General features: G+C 43.0%; 1 protein-coding gene across 5 annotated transcripts in view; it reads left to right on the top strand.

Moving 5' to 3' along the window:
* The first annotated feature begins 502 nt into the window (after positions 1 to 502).
* The window catches only part of SPIRE1 (spire type actin nucleation factor 1), a 305,419-nt gene continuing 285,166 nt past the window's right edge, over positions 503 to 20,755 (top strand). For all 5 annotated transcript variants that reach the window (XM_030212367.1, XM_030212391.1, XM_030212383.1 and 2 more), the window contains exon 1: positions 503 to 1,043. In XM_030212367.1, coding sequence (XP_030068227.1) covers positions 722 to 1,043 — 322 coding nt within the window. In that variant the 5' untranslated portion in view covers positions 503 to 721. The remainder of the gene's footprint in view (positions 1,044 to 20,755) is intronic.

The following is a 20,755-nucleotide window of genomic DNA, read 5'->3' as shown; positions in this document are numbered from 1 at the left end:
TTGCAATATCCTAAATCTTTGCATCAGGCACTCAGCACACGTTCTGCGATATCAGTCAGGTCGGCATAAAAAGATGAATTATATTTTGGAGCGTCATGACGTATCAGAGGAGGAAACAAAAAATCCTGTTGAATTTCTGCAACAATAGTCGATCTATCTAGTCAAGTGCCCCCCTTCATCATTACTGAACTGGCGCTACTGGAAGAAGACAAGATCGCGTGGAGACTGCGCAGACCCGTGCCACTATTGCTGGCCTTGATCGCCTCCCCGCCTCCCCCCCCCCCCCCCCCCCCCCCCCCCCCCCCCCGTGTCTACCGAAGCCTTGCCAGCATTTGGCACAGCGCGGCGCTGCGAGCCAGAGAGGAGGGAGCCAGAGGCGAGAAGGGGCGCGACGCTTGGAAACTGCGCGTGCCACCCACAGTCGGCAGCAGCGCTTTGCCGGCTCGCAGGGACGAGAGCGCGCCCGCCCCACTCTGTCTCATTGTGACGGGAGAACGGCGGCTGAGCTCGCGCTTCGCGCTCTCTCATTGTGACGGCGCAGCTGAGCGCGGCTGCAGTTCTTACACTTGGCAGCGGGCGGGGTGGGGAAGAGGAGGAGGAGGCGGGCAGCAGCCCAGGGGATGCTCTCGCCGCCCAGCAGCCAACGGAGCCCGCGGGGGAGAATGCCTGTGCTGCAGGGAACGTTGGCCAGGCGTTGAGGACCGGCCAGTCGGCTCCGGCCATGGCGCACACCGCCCGGGCACCTCGGGAAACTGAAAGGGCGGCGGTTCTTGTGGGTGGCGCGGAGCCGGGCGCCGCTGCCGGCGGACAAGAGAATGGAGAAGCGGCCGCGGGAGCCCCCGGGGAGGAGGACTCGCTGTGTCTGGAAGAGATTCTGCGCCTCTACAACCAGCCCATCAATGAGGAGCAGGCTTGGGCTGTGTGCTACCAGTGTTGCGGGGCCCTGATCGCCCCTGGCCAGCGGCAACGCCGGAGGCTAGAGGGGGCAGCCGAGATCCGCATCCAACGGGATGGCAGCGTCTGCATTGGAGCCCCCGCTGTAGGTGAGTTGCCTGCGGTGGGCAGCATAGAATACAATGTATGCTATGATGATCTAAATGGTGTCACATGTACTACTACACAGAAACGTCTGCACTGTCCTCCTCCCTAGAATAAATAAAATCGACGCCCTGCGATGTTGTTAATGGCAAAATGGCTTTGGCATTAATCACTGGCTTGGTTGCGGATGATCGCAGCAGGATGTCCGGCTGCCTGCTCTTAGGTTCGGGGTGGAGGGACCTGCTGGGATTTGGAGCGTCGGCGTGAAAGGATGTTCAGAAGGGGGACGGTGGGGCAGCTGCTGGTGGTCCAGAGATGAAATAGCGGGCTGATCTGAGTCAGATCTGCTGCAGGCTCCTTTAGTGATGATCGCAATAGGTTCCGTTCTTTTCTTCTGCTGCTGTGGGCAAGGTGCAGGGAGATCCGCCAGATGTAGGGTAGCAGCTCTGGGAGGATGGGCAGGTGTGCACAAAACAATAGCCTTAACACTATAAGGAGAGGCGGGCTGTAAAAGAAATCGATAACAGGATTGTGCAGTCGGAAGTAGAGGTTGGAGATGGTAGTAGAAAGGCAAAATATATGAATGTAGGCACATTAATTTTTATCTGGATCAAACCAAAACAGTAAATAGACGTGTATCTTGGAACACGTGCAATATAAACATATTACATTATTTATATTAATAGTCATACCTATTTAAGTGTTATTTTTAGTGTCATTTCACAGTTAATACAAATTGTTGTCCAACGTATCTTTTAAAATCTAGTTTCTTGTAAGGACACCGGTCTTAAAATATGGTGTCATCCGGTTTGTCTTTTAGATGCGCACTAAAAGTTATTTTTGTTTGTTTGTTTGTTTGTTTTATTATTATTTTTTTAGGCTTCACAGTCTCATCATACTTCTTTGAAAATGACCTTTATTGGGCTGTGGTGCCAAGAGCCCTTCATTAATAACATAAGAAATGTTTTTACTGGGCCAGACCAGTGCAGTTATCTTTGATTGTGGCCAATTTCAGGTCAATAGTAAGGCTCAAACACGGGCTAAAGGGTCAATCCATTTATTTTCTCACTTCTAGAAAGTAATCTATTATTAATACAAGGGTTACATTTATCTTTAATTAGTCACACTGTATCGTCTACACATTAAACCAACTAATTATATGTACTCTAAACATATCACATTATATTATTCTTTTAATATTTAAATATATCCTCGTTAAAACACATCAAATCTCACATATCTCTTCATACAAATCTTAAACAGCAAATCATCTAAAATCAATTATATAAAATTATCCCAGGATATAATTAGTCCCAGGTGGTCCATTGTAAGTGCTGTACAACGGTCACTCCACTTAATTCTCCTTATTTATATCCCAGGTACATAATCCACTGTCCAGTAAGTAAAAGTTCAAAGATGGCAAAATCGATGTGCAAAAAATGAAGAAACAGATGTTCCACTGTTATCTCGATCTCAAACACCATCAGTTGTGAAATCTTCACAGCTTCTAACTTTACATGGAGATCGTTCAGGGTTTGACTTGTTCCTTTCATTCATCATCCAATCATCAGTCGGATCCCGATTGATGATTGGATGATGAATGAAAGGAGCAAGTCAAACCCTGAACGATCTCCATGTACAGTTAGAAGCTGTGAAGATTTCACATGTGTTTGAGATTGAGATAACACTGGAACATGTTTCTTCATTTTTTGCACATCGATTTTGTCTTCTTTGAACGTTGTGTTTTTCATCTTTTGAACTTTTACTGACTGGACAGTGGATTATGTACCTGGGATATAAATAAGGAGAATGAAGTGGAGTGACCGTTGTACGGCACTTATAATGGACCATCTGGGACTAATTATATCCTGGGATAATTTTATATAATTGAATTTAGATGATTTGCTGTTTATGATTTGTATGAAGAGATATGTGAGACTTGATGTGTTTGAACAAGGATATGATATTCAATAAATATTAAAAGAACTAGTAAAACAGGCCTGTTTCTGACAATGAAACGGGCGCTAGCAAGGTTTTCCATGGAGTGTGTATGTTTGAGAGAGTATGTGTGAGAGTGACTGTGTGTGAGAGAGAGAGTGAATGTGCGAGTGTGTGTGTGTGACAGAGAGAGATTGAGACTGGGTGCGAATGTGTGTGTGAGAGAGTGTGTGAGAGTGAGAGTGTGTGCCAGGGGCCTCCGCCCCTCCCTTCCAGTTCCAGTGTCACCCCTCCCTCCGTGTTCCAGGGTCATTGTCACCCCCCTCCCTCCCTCCGAGTTCCAGGGTCGTCCTCCCTGCTTTTTTTTGTCCCTAGTTTTTGTACAGGTGGTGTATTCCCTCCCTCCTCCCCTCTCGTCCTCTCCCCCAAGTTCCAAACCCCTCTCCTCCACCGAGTTCCAGACACCCCTCCCTCCCCTGAGTTCCAGGCCCCCTCCTTCCTTCCTTCCAGGCCCCCTCCTTCCCTCCCTCCTTCCTTCCAGGCCCCCTCCTTCCCCCACCCCCGAGTTCAAGGCCCCCTTCCCTCCCTCCCCCTTGAGTTCCAGACCCCACCTCCCTCCTTCCGATTTCCAGACCCTGGACCCCCCTGTCGCGACCCACTCGAGCCCCCCTTCCCGCCACCAACCCTCCCCCGCCGCTGTCGCGTACCTGTGCTGTGTGCAGGACGTCAGACGTACGCACACAAACAGATTGCAACTTGATCAGATCATTCGTCCACGCTGCGCGGCCGAGAAGAGGACTTTGGCTGGTGGGGGTTGGGTTCCCCCGCCAGCATAGGTACGCGACGGTGGCGGGGAGGGTTGACGATGGGAAGGGGGGCTTGAGAAGGTCGCGCCAGGGGGGTCCAGGGGTCAGGAACTCGGAGGGGGTGTCTGGCAATCAGAGGGAGGGATTCTGACGTCGCGTTACCATGGGCAGAGCGATTATGAAGCCTATGAACACTACAGGGCTTCAGGGCTTCACTGCCATGGAGTCAGCTTCAGAACGTTGGAGGTGTGAATTATTATAATAGAAGATAATATAATGTGATATGTTTAGAGTACATATAATTAGTTGGTTTAATGTGTAGACTTCTAGAAAGTAAGGGATTGCAGTTCCCAAGTCTGACTAATGATGGTCCAGACTTTAATTTTGAAACGTAGTTGTACTATTAACATGGTCCATTAGAACATAAGGAAAAACAATAGGGTAGGGTATCTGATGGCACTTCCAACACAAAACCAAGAAGACATAGAGGGGCATAATTGAAAGGGGCGCCCAAGTTTTCCTGAGGATGTCCTCGCAGGACGTCCTGGCGAAGGGACGGGGAAACCTGTATTATCAAAACAAGATGGGCGTTCATCTTTCGTTTCGATACTACGGTCGGGGACGCCCAAATCGCGAAATTTAGGTCGACCTTAGAGATGGTCGTCCCCTATTTTGGGCGATAATGGAAACTGAGGACGCCCATCTCAGAAACGACCAAATCCAAGCCCTTTGATTGTGGGATGAGCCAGCATGCGTAGTGCACTGGTCCCCCTGACATGCCAGGACACCAACCGGGCACCCTAGGGGGCACTGCAGTGGACTTCCGAAATTGCTCCCGGGTGCATAGCTCCCTTACCTTGTGTGCTGAGCCCCTCAAAACCCACTACCCACAACTGTACACCACTACCATAGCCCTTACGGGTGAAGGGGGGCACCTAGATGTGGGTACAGTGGGTTTGTGGTGGGTTTTGAAGGGCTCACATTTACCACCACAAATGTAACAGGTAGGTCGGATGGGCCTGGGTCCACTTGCCTGAAGTGCACTACAGTACCCACTAAAACTGCTCCACGGACCTGCATACTGCTGTCATGGAGCGGGGTATGGTATTAGAGGCTGCAAAATATATATTTTTTTGAGGGTGGGAGGGGGTTAGTGACCACTGGGGGAGTAAGGGGAGGTCATCCCTGATTCTCTTCTGTGGTGTTCTGGTCATTTCGGGCACATTTTTGTGGCTTAGTCATAAGAAAAAAAAGGACCAAGTAAAGTCGTCCAAGTGTTTGTCAGGGACGCCCTTCTTTTTTCCATTATCGGTTGAGGACGCCCATATGTTAGGCACGCCCCAGTCCCGCCTTCGCTACGCCTCTGACACGCCCTCAGGAACTTTGGTCATCACCACGACGGAAAGCAGTTGAGGACGCCCAAAATCGGCTTTCAATTATGCTGATTTGGGCGACCATGTAAGAAGGACGCCCATCTTGCGATTTGTGTCGAAAGATGGGTGCCCTTCTCTTTCGAAAATAAGCCTGATAGAGTCCAAATAGGTAAATGGTTTATTGTAGTAAAAACCATTCTGAGTCTCTCTTGTTCTGCTGTAGTATTTGTTTATGATCTCTATTGTAAGCCGCATTAAACCAAAGCTTTTTGGAAAATGTGGGATATAAATTCTGAAATAAATAAAATAAATATAGTTTTTAAGTGTCGTGATCAGAACACGGTGCAGTTGCAGCATGTATCCATAATAAGGCATTATGATATTCTTGATTTTATATTCTCCATTCCCTTCCAAATAATTCTAATATTCTATGTGTCTTTTTTGCTTGCTGCTGCACATCAAGCTGATTTTGATGTATTGTCCACAGTGACTTCCTGGCTAAGGCCCCTTTCCTGAATGGTAACTTTGGGGATCTTTTACTAAAGCTTAGCTTGAGTTATCTGCAGCAGGGCTCATTTTACTCCTATGGGCCCTGCTGCAGATAACTCGAGCTAAGCTTTATTAAAAAACTGCCTTAGTGTGGAGCTTATTATTGTGCACCTATGTTTAGGAATCCCACCCCCCTATAATCTTCACTTTGTGATTGCCATTTAGATGCTCAGTCCCCCAGTGTGGCAAAGTCTTCTGTAATTTCTTAGTCTGCCTTCTTTTCTAGAATTAGAGTGTTGTGTGTCATTTGGAAATGTCATTACTTCACTGATAGCTTCCTTTTCCAAATTATTAATGAATAAGTTAAACAATGATCCAGTATAGGTTCCTGAAGCCTCTCCACTGTTTACTTCTTTCCCACTGGGAAATCTGAGTGTTTGTTTCCTATCCTTATTTTTTTATTCAAATGAGGTTTTGTTGAACACATTCAAAGAATCACAAAACAGGCCAATAAGACCAAGTAACAGTAAGATGCAAGTAACAGAACACAATAAAAAAAAAAAAAAGCCTCAATGCTGTCAGCAACCTCACATATTTTTGTTATTTAACCCCTCTAACCCTTTTCCAGAAATATCCCCTATTCTCCCCTTTCAAACCCAACGCCTCCTCCTCACCCCTGTGGGTACAGAATTGTCACCTTAGAATAGTTGGAAGTTTTTTAGGGAACCGTATACTTCTGGGCATACAGTTACGCCACTTAGCTATTGTCAGGTTTTCCAAAAGCAGGAACTAGGATCGTGAGCCCTTGGGCCACTGCTGAGGAGCGGCAGTGGCAGGCAAAATCACCCCACACAGGGATATGAAAGAACTCTGACAGGGACGGCTAGACTTCACCTGTACCTGGCCACCCTTCCCCAGGAGTTGAGCCCCTGGGTGCAGGTGGCCGGCAGGACTTGCCGGACAGGGCCGGAACTGGATACCAGCAGGATACACACAGGGACTAGAACACACAGGGAGGCTAGGCAGAATACTAGATTAGGACTCTCAGCCAGACAAGGGACAGAACTGAAAGCTGCAAGCAGCCACTGAAACAGGGAACAAACACTGATAGACAAGAGACAGAACTGAAAGCTGCAAGGTAGCCACTGAACAAGAAACACAGACTACCTAAGAACTAGACAAAGACATAGAAACAAGAAACAAGACTGGGAAACAAGCCATACAGTACAAGAAGCTACACAAAGACTAAACTAGAATCAGGCAAGAATACAGACTATAAACTGGACTAGGCAGAAGTGCAACAAGCACCAACTAACCCAGCATATAGCTTCCACTTTTATTGGTTGCCAATATCAAGCTGAGTAGTTTTGTAGATGACTGGATCTCCTCTGGATGCTTTTTCTTTCTTCCTTTTTCTTTTTTTAATTTGGTGTTAGCTTACTGTAATTCGGTGTTCAGATAATGAAAGGTTATAGGACAGAAGTAGCAGATCTGCAGTTTGATTTTTGAATTCCTTCAGAACTCTGGGTATGAATTCCATCAGAGCCTGGGGATCTGTTACTTTTTACTCTGTTGGTTTGTTTAGTACCTCTTCCTGATTCACAGTGATTTGTTTCCGTTCCTCTGAATCATTGACTACAAAGAAGGCCATGAAGCCTGAAACAATTTAATATTTCTGGGGGAGCACTGTCTCCAAGTGGGTTAGTTTTGTATCTAATGTGACACCACTCCTAAGCCCCAGGATATGTCAGGTATGATCTCATTCTCTCAAATGTACTGCTACTGGGTGATTTAATACTTGCATCTACAATGAGTGTACTAATTTTTAGTCCCTGTTCATCTATCCCCGGATTCTATAAGGGGTGTGGATACAAGATTGGCACCCAAAATAATTAGTTAATGGGCTCTAATGATTTAATTATTGGAGCTAACAAGCACTTAATTGGCATTAATTATGATTTGGGTGCCAATTTGGTTACGTTCTATTCTGTAACAGTGGGCGCCTCAATTGGATAGTGCAGTACTAAAAGGGGGCGTGGCCATGGGAGGGGCATGGACAGGTCAGGGGAATTCACAAAAAGATGTATGTAATAGTACAGAATAGCGTGGATCCACGCTAGGATTTACACTGGTTTTCAGCTGGTGTAAGTCCTTGTAGCCACACTATTCTATAAAGAGTGCTTGTTCTGAAGTGCACTTTATAGAATAGCATTGAGTGCTGAATTTTATCGGTACCAAATTTTCAGTGCCGTTTATAGAATTTGGCCCCTAATGTCCCAACTGACTTCCTGTTGCTTTGGTTACACTTGAAACAGATTTGATTATTTATTTTTGCCTCTTTGACATGTTTCTGCTCAAATTCTCTGTTAGTCATGATGATTGTTTAGTCTGAGTTGTGAAATACCATCTTGTAAGCACAGATAAAATGTATTTTTAAGCAATCACCATGCCCCATGCAGACCTTATAAACCTTGCAACTAGTTTTTAGTCTCCTTATAACTCATTTCATCACAGTCTCCTTTTAAATATTACTGCAGTATTTTTTTCTTTTTTCTGCCTTCAGTTGTAAATATCATATTTGTTCATATCGTGATCATTATTGCCAAGCAGCTCCTCCTCTTCTATCTTTTTATACCAGGTCGTCCGTTCCACTGAGAACTAGGTTTAGTTGTAGTTTAAGGTGTGCATGGGGGAAGTACCCCTGAAATGTTGTGGGTGCTAATGCTTAATTGGTCTCTGTCCTCCCTACTGCCAGAATGATTTCCTTACTCCTTCCCCCAAGTAAGCAGACATACACTGATGAGTACCACACTTCCATTAGTTTAAACCAGGGGTTCTCAACCCAGTCCTTGAGGCACACTTAGCCAGTCAGGTTTTCAGGATATCCACAATGAATATGCATAAAATAAATTAATATGCACTACCCCCATTCTATGCAAATCTGCCTCATGCATGTTCATTGTGAATATTCTGAAAACCAGACTGGCTAGGTGTTTCCTGAGGACTGAGTTGAGAACCCCTGGTTTCAACTACTGAATCGTTTCCATATATTTTGTACCCTTCTATCAGTGTCCTGTTTGTCATCTTCTTTCCATGAGGTCTCTAAGATGCCTGTTGTGTGTATGTTTTCATTTAGTGCAAAGCTGTCTGATCTTATTTTTTCAGTACTTGTGGTATTTGCACGACATCTACAGTACATGTGTTCCATTTATTCCTTTTCACGACCCACTTTGTATTAGTCAGTTCAGATAATCTGTAATATTTTATATTTGTTGATTCTTTTTTTTAAAGTTCATCTGAGCTACCTTGACATTTTCCTCATGCTGTAATTTCAAGTATTCTTTAAAGTTACCTTATGCTGTGATTGGTGAGGTTGAGGCAAGGAATTGGCAAATACTTGATGTTCCTTCTCGGTTACCATGTGACAGTGGGGTACCCCCCCTTTTTTTTTTGCTTTTCTCCCTTTGGTGGTCACTGTGGAGTCATCAATAAATGTTGAGATTTGTATTTTGTAGAATAGTAACCGATAGGTGACACAGTTAGAAGAGTGAGCATTCCTGGGCTTCAACCTAGAAGGTATGACATCACATTTTAGAAGTTTGGTATAGCCCTTGCTCATGGGTATTTCAGATTTAGAGGGTAGCTGGTGGTGGATGTTGATGGTGGATGTCATTCTATGTTGCTTTCTTCTGTTCAACTTCAATGAACGTTTGTACTTTGAAAACATGGGAAGGGATTGGGGAAAGGGGGAGGGGATGCAAAATTTGGATGATGGAATTGTTACAAGGGTTTTTACTCTGTTTGTATCGTGACAAATGGCTGTATACTGAACATGCTGATTGCTATTTATGGTAACTTTGCCAATTGTTGAAATATAAAGTTACCTTATGCTGAACCATGCGCTTCTGAGTGACAGTCAACGTGCTCTCATGATCTTATTTTAAAACTGCTTTATCTACTTTTCAGTTGTTAGTAGAAGCCTTTAATGTTTAATTTTTTTCTGTTATTATTTTCGCCTGAAGAATTTGACAATAATAATCCCATAAGCAAACCCCATACATATACAGTGATTCCGGTTAATTGAGACACCACTTAATCGGGGTGGCCGCATTTTTGTCCCCAAACCCGAAGAACGGAAACAAAGCACAGTTGTAAAATGCGATGGTATCGTTTATTGGAGACAACGTGCTGTTTATTTGAGGCAGTAACGTACATAAAACATCATCACTACGTCACCAACCCCTGAAGTTTATATGGGCCGCCATGTTTGTGTACAAGTGCTGTTGCAGGGTGTGTTGTGTTCCATCTGTGGCACGCTCTGAAAAATGCCAAGGAAAGATCTAACACTCTCAGACAAAATCGCCTTGCTAGAAGAATTGAAAGAACAACTGCCAGACACTAGTTAGCGCCAACTGACAGAGATTACAGGAATGCCAAAATCCAAAATAGCACACACTGTACAAGAACAAGAGAAAGTGATAAACGAGTGGACTTTAACTGAGGCAACAGGGTGTTTTTCTAAAAACAGAAGCATGACAGTAAGGATCCCAATGTAGAAGAGGCCCTGAATTAGTGGTTTTCAATTGTAACAGGAAGAGGTGTTCGTGTTAGTGCTAGAAAACTTGGTCACAACGATTTTAAAGCAAAAGATGGCTGGTTGTTGCAATGGAAATGCAGGTTCAGGATAAAGTTTAAGAGGGCACATGGTGAGGATGACAGTGCTGATGCTATAAGTGCCGAACAATGGAAAGCCACAAAACTTTCACGATTGCTTTGTAAATTTTGTGCAACTGACATCTACAATGCCGTGCTACACCTGATGGATCCCTAACCTATCAACACATAATGATAAACGTAAGCTGCTGGTTATAGGAAAAAGTGCAAAGCTGCGTTGTGTTAAAGGGATCAGTATGGAAAGTTTACCTGTTCTGTATCATGCTAGCAAAAATGCATGGATGATATCGGAAATTTTTAGGAACTGGTTAATAATAGGAAATTGAATTACAGAGGAGGTCTAGGAGGGTTGTGCTTTCCTTGATAATTGTGTAGTGCACCCACACATTGACTGTTTGAAAAACATCCAGGTGGAATTTCTGTGTCCCAACACCACATCTCCACTGTGCAACCAGTGGATATGGGAATCATAAAAAATTTGAAGACCTTATATCGTGCCAAACTGGTAACTTATATCCTTGAAGCTGTAGAAGAAAATGTGCTCACATCATCTTCAACAGCAAAAGAGGTCAGTGCAAAGATTGATGTTTTACAAGCAGGGCAGTTTATTACAGATAGCTGGCGAAATGTTAGCAGCACAGCCATTCAGGATTGTTTTGCTCACTGTGGATGTAAAAACCTTGGAATGAACACACAGGATAAGGCTGAAAATGAAAATACTATGGATAATGAAAGTTATGCTATGGAAGCACATCGGGTGGAAAACTATGAAGAGTTTTCATCCGTTGACAACAATCTTCAATGCTACAATGAAAATGAGGGGTGTGAGGATGAAATCGTCGAGCAAATTTCAGCCAAAACTTCAGAAAATCAAGAAACTGAAGAGGATGACACAACTGAGTGTGAACAAGTGACAAACCAGGATGCCAGGAGATTTCTTTCTGGATATTTTTTTTCATGCAGGAAGGCAATGAAGGCAGTCCAGTTACTTGCTCTAGAGACCTGTGCTGATTTTTTCCAGCTTCAGTCAATTAAGCGCGTCAAGGTACTCTTGATCGATACCTTCAAAGTTAATGCTGTTTTGATTGAGAAACCTTTAGTTAATATATGCAAATGTAAATGCTTTCTTTGAAATAGTATTGTACTTTTTTTTTCTTCCTCTTTTGTATTTGGACAATAAATAGTTGTTTTGACTTTTATCAATAATTTTGTTGACTTTTATCTGTACTTGTACTGATTCTTTTTTTAACGGTAACATGTCAGTTTTGCTTTTTCGGGGCATCCGCTTAATTGAGGCAATGTACTATAATCCTGATGTGTCCCAATTAACCGGAATCCACTGTATCTCCATTTTATGTAAAGAATAACAAAAATATCCCAGTCTCTTCGCTGTTCTCCCAAGGTAGCTAGATTGATCTCTGAAATTAGAGGTTTGGTTTCTTATAACCTTCTGTCTCTGAGCTGTAATAGCCCTTCACCGTTACCCCTACATACCCTCATTGCCCCACCTCTCCCTTCCAGTTCCAATCCTAATCCCAAACCAACCCTTCTGGTACCCTTGAGGGTCTAGCATCCCAATCTTAGATCACATCATGTTTAATGATCAAGTTTTTAGCTTTCTGAGGGGAGAGACTGTAAGAAGGGCTCAAATATTAAAAGAACTTGCAGTTTGCATTTAGGATTAAGAGAGGCTTATCTGGCTTCCCACTTCACAAGATAGTGAATCTGTGACTGGTGTCAGAAGCCTTTAATAGAAGAAGCAACTAATCAGTTAGTCACACAAACAAGAACTAACACGGGTTGCACATACTGTAGCAGGACTTACTTATCTACTCCTGTTCTAGCTCAGATCATTTTCATGCACCTTTTCTGACAATGTGCATTTTTTTCCTTAGTCACCCTTATTTTCTATCTAACTCCTGTTACTCTATCTTATCTGTCTATGGTTTCCACCTCTGCTTCCACCCTATGCTATCTACTAAGACATTGTAATGTGTTGACATTGTAGGTTGACCATAATGCTACTTACAGTGTTTATTTCTGTAATTGTCTATTGCGTTTGTTTGGTTTATTCTTGTTGTATACCACCATGAGTGAATTTCTTCTTGGGTGGTAAATTAATCAATTAATTCATTCTGGTTGAGACAGATTCATCCCATTGGAATAGGCTTCATTCCCCCACCCCCCTAGTTCCTAATGAATCTAAAGCCTTCTAATCAGGGCTTGAGGTGCCCTAACAAACCTTCGGCCTATTAATGTTCAGGCCCTGTGGGCCCCCCTAACTTATGGTTATTTATTTATTGGGATTTATTATTGGATAAATGAGCAGTTAGAAAATGTGCCCCCTATTATTTCACTTACTGTAGTTATGAGGACCTATTGCTTTACTTTCACTGCAGTTGCTGTTTGACGTCCCCAGAAGCTGCTCCCCTAGGCAGCAGCCTAGTCCTATCTAATGGTTTGTCCTGTCCTGCTTCTACATACCATCGTCCCCCCTGCACATTGATACTCTGGGTCTCAGTCTGCCTCTGGAATTCTATGTGTGGAATTGGAAGTATTTGCTGTCTTGGACATTTCTGATTTCAGCCTCCTACTTAGAAGCCTATGTTGACTCCGCAACCTCCCTCCCGCACCTTCATTTGTTATTGGTACCTACACACATTGTTACAGTTAGCACCTTATCAGTACTGTCTTAAATTCTATCTAGGAGTTGGAACATAAGAACAGCCATACTAGGTCTGATCAATGGTCCACCTAGCCCAGTATCCTGCTTCCAGCTGTGACCAGTTCAGGTCACAAGTATTTGACAGGATCCCACATAGTAGCAAGATTCATGCTACTGATACCAAGGACAAGCAGCGGCTTTCCCCATGTCTGTCTCAATAGCAAACTATGGACTTTTCCTCCAGGAACTTGTATAAACCTTTTTTAAACCCAGATACACTAACTGCTGTTACCACATCCTCTGGCAATGAGTTCCAGAGTTTAACTATTTGTTGAGTGAAAAAATATTTCCTCCTGTTCTTAAAAGTATTTCCATGGAACTTCTTTGAGTGTTCCCTGGTTTTTGTACTTTTTGAAAGAGTAAAAAATTGATGTACTTTTACTCGTTCTACACTGTATTTTGTAAAACCTCTATCATATCCCCCCTCAGCCATCTCTTTTCCAGGCTGAAGAGTCCTAACCTCTTAAGCCTTTCCTCATATGAGAGGAGTTTCATTTCCTTAATCATTTTGGTTGCCCCTCTTTGAGCCTTTTCTAATTCTGCTACATCTTTTTTAAGATATGGCGACCAGAATTGCACACAGTACTCAAGGTGTGGTCGCACCATGGAATGATACAGAGGCATTATAATATTCTTTGTCTTATTTTCTATCCCTTTCCTAATAATTCCTATCATCCTGTTTGTTTTTTGGCCGCCACCACACACTGGGCAGATTTCAGCGTATTGTCTCTAACCTTGGCCAGCATTCATAACTACCTAGGGCCTTGGTCTTCACTCCCAGTCCTCAAGGGCTGCCAACAAGCCAGATTGTAAGGATATTCCTAATGAATATGCAGGAAGGAGATTTGCATACATACTACCTCCATTGTATGCAAATCTCACGCATGCAAATTTGTTAGAGATATCTTGAAAATCTGACCTGCTGGTGGCCTTTGAGAACTGGAAGTGAACACTAAGGCTCTAGGATTTACCCCTATTTTTATAGCCACCAACTGGTCTAGCCGTTGCAGTGATGGCCTGTGACTGCAGTGGCTGAAACTGCCTTTCCATAGGGGTTGTGATGGGGGTGATTGTGTGTCTGGGCACCTCCGTTTAGACATCCTGAGGCTGCACAATAGGAACCTATTTATAACAAAACCAAAGCTGTAGGTTTCGTTAGAGAATTCTAGTGTAACCCAGTATTGGCGTCTACCATCTAGACCAGAGATGGGCAACCTCGGTCCTCAAGAGCCGCACCCCAGTCTGGTTATCAGGATTTCCCCAATGAGGCACCCCGACATAATAGCCTGGACTAAATAGCCCCGACAAAATAGTCTTGTAACAGGGGTCGGTGCTGGGGCTGATTCTGTTTAATATATTTGTGGGAGATATTGCTGAAGGGTTGGAACGAAAGGTTTGCCTTTTTGTGGATGACATGAAGATAGCCAATGGAGTGGATACCCTGAAGGGAGTAGAAACAATGAGAAAGGATCTCCGATCTTTAAAAGAATGGTCGAGGATCTGGCAGTTAAAATTTAATACTTAACTCTTATCTGGGGTATCTTCTTTCTGGTTTCACCTTTTACTACTGTAGTTTTTTTCCAAGAAACTGTTGCAGCCCCCTTATTTTTCTATTTTTTCTTTTGCTATGAATTTACTTAGTGTCTATTTTTATTAATTTACTAAGTGTAATAACAGTGCTCAGTAATCACATATTACTCCGGTCGGATTGCTCTCCGTAATATGTTACAACCCACATCACTGCACTGCAGCCTCCCTACCTCCTTACTTGCTTACTTCTCCTTTTTTATTCTTGTACACATGCATTCAAAATTTTCCATATACTCTAACTTATTAGTTAGTGCACTTATCTTAGGGCTGATGTTCATTTACATCAGTTGTGATGTGGTTATTCCTCCGGAGTAACTGATATGTGCCATGTTGTGATCATCTTTTTGTGTGCAGCAATCTTCTCATTAGATATCACTCCATTCCTGCTCTGTTCTCATTCCTGTTCAGTTCTCAACACAAGCTGTGTTTCGCTAGTTATTTGCGTCTTCAGGAGATCTATTTGACTCTAAAACAGAAATGCATAGTTGTACATAGCTATAGCCTCTAATTTTGTAAGCTCATACTTTGCATCTAGTTTTAATCCTTTTTTCCAATATATATTTTAAACACTTTTTTTCACATTGTTTTTTCTTATCACAATTTCCAATTACCTTTTTTAACCTATATTCTTGGCGAACCTGGTGTGGATCATCCCTCCTACTCCAGACTTATCATGAAAAACCACTCGCCCATGCGCTCTGGTTTTATAGACAAATGTTCTGACTTCCTTTCCTTTCAATCTAGCAACCACTCAATCTCACGGTTCAGGCCTCGTGGTATCACCGTATCCCATTGGAAGATCAGCCTTTGTTCTCTACGCCGCAACACTCTGGCTACATCACCCCCATGGGATAATTTTATTTGTATTAGTGTCACATATTTTAAATCCTGACGATCATATTTCATATTGTCCCAATGTTCTACTAAAGGGGCTTCTTTCTTTTGTACTCGGAGGTTACTGACATGTTCGGCTATTCTCTGTTTAATCTTCCTGGTCGTGTACCCTATATACCACTTCTTTCATGGGCAGATAATCCCATATACTATTTGAGATGAATTGCAATCTGTGCTTGTTGTAAGTCAGTATGGTTTCCCTGTCGTCGGGTGTGGTACTGAAGTACTCTGTCAAATGTATTTACAGTATACACATTTAGAACACGGTTTATGTCCTCTCTCACCTGGTTTTATTGGGCTGTATCCACACCCTATTCGTTGTCTCAACATCTCCCCCGTGCTTTTGGATCTAGTGTATGCAAATAGCGGATTTTCTTTGAAGTCAAGTAAGGATAATATCGACCAGTGTTTATTAATTATATTTTTTACACGCCCCGTTTGGGTCGAGTATGGTAATACACACGGAATGTATCCCGTTGTTCTTTTTCTCTTCTTTTAGGCTGTAATAACCATTGCTGATGTGTGTTAGCGGCTCTTTTTCGAGCTTTGTTAATTATTTTTGCAGGATATCCTCTAGTCCTGAATCGTCTGGACATTTCCTCTGCCTGTATTTTGAAATTATCATCTGTGCCACATAATTTCCTTATTATTAGAAACTGCCCCGTGGGAATACCCGTTTTCGCTGTATGTGGATGACAACTTTTAAAATGCAACTGTGGTCTCAAATTTGTTTCGAATATATGTAATGGTTATGTCAAAATAGTTAACTGATGTTCCTCCTACCGTTGATTCAAATCTGATGTGTTCATCGCATTTATTAATGTACTAGTAAAAAAGGCCCGTTTCCGAAACCAATGAAACGGGCGCTAGCATGTGTTTTTTTTTGTGTGTGTGTGTATGTGTCACAGAGTTATTTTGTGTGTGTGTGAGTGTGTGAGGGTGCGGTGTGTGTGCAGGTTGTTGATATGTGTCTTTTTTTGTTTTGTTTTTTGCTTGGGGGTTGGGGGATGTGCTGTGCTGTGCTGTGCTGGCAAAGTGGGTTGGATTGGTGTGTGGCTTTGAGGGTGTGTTTCTGTTGTATTGTGTGTGTGTGGTTTTGTCTGTCAAGGTGGTTTGTGGAGGGGGGTCTTTCTGTTGGTGAAATGTAAATGTGGTTGTAGGGGGGGTCAGCCTTTGTTGAGTGTCCCATGGTTTTTTTTTTCCATGTTTTTTTTTTTTTGTGTTGTGCTGAGGCAGCAGTGTTGTTTTAGATGGGCGGAAGGTAGAGGAGCACGTTCTTTGTCTGTCGGTATTTTTTGGCCATTTCAGGGCTGCTGTAGGGGAATGCTGGAAGAGAAATGTGCTGTTGGAAGCAGCGCCATCTTTTTCCATTGGGCTGGGGTTCTGGGCATCCTGGAGGTGGGTGACGGCTTGCCTGAGGATGGGGATGGTTGTTTTAAGTTGGCGGAAGGGAGAAGAGCACGGTCTCGGGCCGTCGGGGGGTGATCCGGTATGTTTGGTCCATTTCAGGCCGGCTGCAGGGGAATGTTGGAACATTTATGCGCTGCAGGAATCAGCGCCATCTTTTTCCGTGTGCTCGGGGAATCCCCGAGGTGGGAGACAGCTTGCCTGAGGCTGGGGATGGTTGGGCACGTCCTTGGCCGCTTCGGCAAAAGGGGAAGAGGAAGGGGGTGGGGAGTTACTTGCAGCAGCCTGAGAAACCATGTATTCTTTGTTTGTTTTGTATTATTAGTTTGCATTTCTGTTGAAGAAAGAGTGGATGCCTTTCGAATGATGGAGGTGGTGCGTTGGTGTGCGGTTGTTTCGTTAGTTTGGCAGCCAGTCTCCAGCGATTCCTAGGCAGGGAAGGAGTACTCCTCCCCCTTCCTTGGTCGTTGTTTGCTGCTGGCTGGGTCGCGGGTAATCCTTCCAGCTGGGCCGCAGCTTGTCCTGTTCGCCCACGTCCCAGATGGTGACGGGTACGTTGTTTTCCGGCTCCTCTGACTCCATGTCAAGCGATCCCAAATATAGTCTGTGCTATAGGCCCTCTGGCACTCTTCAGTACTGGCATTAGGCATTTAAAAATTTCTCCCCCCCCCCCTCCCCCGGTCTATTTTTGCACATACCCACAGCAGAAATATTCTTCTCTCGTTCCAGCGGTGGTTCTGTGCTCTCCGTGCTGCACAGATAATGAGCCATTCTGCTGGGGAATGCTCCTCCCTTATTGTCACGTAGTTTCCTCTGATTGGTCCGTCTTACGTTGCCTAGTGTTGCCTGGGAACGGTGTTGTGATGGTCCTTTGTGTTTCAGAATGTTGAGGGTGTTTTTTCTGATTGGCCCGTCATGCGAGGGAGGGGCAGAGAGACATGGTCAGTGTTGTGGCTTCACCACCATGAATCCATGAACCCTTCAGTGAGTGACTGAGTGACTTCAGAACGTTGTCTTCAGAACGTTGAGGGTGAGTTTTATTATAGTAGATTAAAAAAATCTTCTAATTGTTGACAATCCCCTGTCCACGCTAGAAATACATCATCGATGAATCTTTTTCAGATTTTAATATAAGGACGAAATCTGCTGTTATATACATGCCGCTTTTCAAAATCTGCCATGTACAAACACGCGATTGTTGGTGCTACTGTCGCTCCCATTGCGATGCCATGGGTCTGTATATAAAGCCGATCTTCAAAATGAAAAACATTTTTTGTTATTACTCTTTCCGCCATCCGATTTAATAACTTTATTTTTCCCAGTGAGATGTCCATCTGGTCCAGCTGCACCCTAATTAAATCTATAGCTCTCTTGTGAGGAATTTTCGTGTACAGTGAGACTACATCCATAGAAATCCATAGAAATCAGCTGTAGAGGTTCCTTCTGAACATCTGTGGTCTGTAATATTTGGATTAGATGAGCAGAATCTCTCACATATGAGTCAGTAGCACCAACAATTGGTTTCGATTATGCCCCTCCACGTGTTTTTGCCTCCAACACTATCTTTGTTTTCCAAAGTCCCTCTTTGTCTTCCTTATCAGCACTTTGCATTTGATTTGCCTTTCTTTATACTGTTTCTTTTTATTTTCAGTCAGATCCTTCTTCCATATTCTGAAGAATTTTCTTTTAGTTCTAATATCCTCCTTCACTATGCTGACTGTCACTTGCTTCCTTTCTTCTTTTGTAATACATGGAATATAACTGGCAGGGAGGGAGCTGTGTGGGTAGGTGCCCCCATACCAAACATCCCTGTCCAGATTCTGATCCTGTGTCAAGCAAGAGAAGGTGCATGTGGAGATGGAATAATTTGATTCCTAAACAGGTTTTGCAGAAGATAACGGTTTCAGAGGTAGCGAAGCTTAAAACGTAGTGAACCACGAGGGTAGTACTGGTATTGATGGGTAATATTTTCCATTTGCCCACACACAATGGTGGTTCTTCACTGGGTGGAGGTGGAGGGGGGGGATATTTGAGGATTTGAGGTTTTTTTTTTTTTGGGGGGGGGGGGATTTTTACCCGTTACTTTTATGACTGGATTTACTTTATTTTCATGCACATAGGACTAACTTCTATCTCTCTCTCTCTCTATATATATATATGTCACGCTGATATTTCCACATGGAAATCAAAGCCTACTCTATAAAGTACACTTTAATTTAGGCGTACTTTATAGAATATGCTGAGTGCTGGTTCATGCGACTAAATTTAGTCGTTAATTACTACAAATAAAACCTGGTGTAAATTCCGATGTGCAGAGCAGGTGTATTCTGTAACAATGTGCATAGATTTTACAAATGCCCACGACCCACCCATAATCATGCCCACTTTTCAACTATTCAACTTAGAATATACACACACCATGTTACAGAATATGCTTAGCAAGTAATATGTATAAATTGTAATTAATGCCAATTAGTGCTGATAATTGCTTGTTAACATCCTATTATCAGTGCTGATTAGCTTAACTAATTAAGTTATGTGCATTGTTATGGAATACGCTTTGATTTCTGCGCAGAAAGTTCGGCACGATATATGGAATCCCGGGGATAATGTTTATATTATAGGCATTTTTATAAACCATGGGCACCCCCTGCACACTATCCCCCCGATTCAATAAAAGTTGCCAAAAATTGCATGCGCAAATTGAGGCATTCTCCCGATTTGCAAGCGCAATTTAATAGAATAATGAGCCAATTAAAGCCAATAATTGGCTTTTTAACAAGCAGTTATTGACACTAACTACATTTAATTGGGACTTACATATATAAATTTAGATTTTGGGACCCGTTCCTAGAATTGACTTGCAGCCCAAAAAAGGGGGCAAGGAAAGGGGGGAGGGTCATAGGCATTTTGGGGTGGATCAGGGGTGTAGTTTTGAGTTGCACATATAATTCTAGAATAACAGTGCTCTGCGTAAAAAATGTAGGCACAGTCATTTGCACCACATTTTCATTGATACAATTGGTGGTGCCTAAATGTATGCACAGCCTCTCCGCTTAAGCATTATTGTATAAACCGTGCTGAACTTTAGGCATGGCTTATAGCAGTGATGGGCAACCTTTTGAGCTTGGTGTGTCAAAATTCGCCAAAAAACCGAGCATAACTTGGGTGGTGTGTCACTTCGAGAAAAAAACCATAATTTCATGATATTTATAGTTTAAATAACAAAAATGTATAATTGTAATATATAACTGTATTTAATAAACCAAAAACTAATTATTTAACTTACCTGCTTAGCGACTTCTTTGTTCATCTGTCAGTCGGTTTCTTTTGTTGGTCTTGATATTATTTAACTTGTGTGGGGTGCCGTGAACTAAGATAAGTGAGGGGGAGGGGGAATTCTTTAACTAACCTGTTATCAATAGAAATCAAACAAAATAAAACATGGAAAAGAAAATAAGATGATACCTTTTTTATTGGACATAACTTAATACATTTCTTGATTAGCTTTCAAAGGTTGCCCTTCTTCGTCAGCTAATCAAGAAATGTATTAAGTTATGTCCAATAAAAAAGGTATCATCTTATTTTCTTTTCCATGTTTTATTTTGTTTGATTTCTATTGATAACCTTTAAGAGTGGACTAACACAGCTACCACACTCCTTAACTAACCTGGAAAGGAAAGAAAGAAGAACAGCAGCAGCAGCAGGGTGAGACTTAGAAAATGAAAATCAGCTCACACTGCACATAATTCTCTGGAAGGTTTTCAGTAGATTGTCTTTCTTTCATAGACCTATGCACCCCTCCCCCCCAGACTGAGAAA

This window comes from Microcaecilia unicolor, chromosome 1 (assembly GCF_901765095.1).
Source record: "Microcaecilia unicolor chromosome 1, aMicUni1.1, whole genome shotgun sequence".
NCBI classification, from domain to species: domain Eukaryota; kingdom Metazoa; phylum Chordata; class Amphibia; order Gymnophiona; family Siphonopidae; genus Microcaecilia; species Microcaecilia unicolor.
The sequence above is the reverse complement of the archived record's forward strand: the minus strand, read 5'-3'. Positions and strand labels throughout refer to the sequence as shown.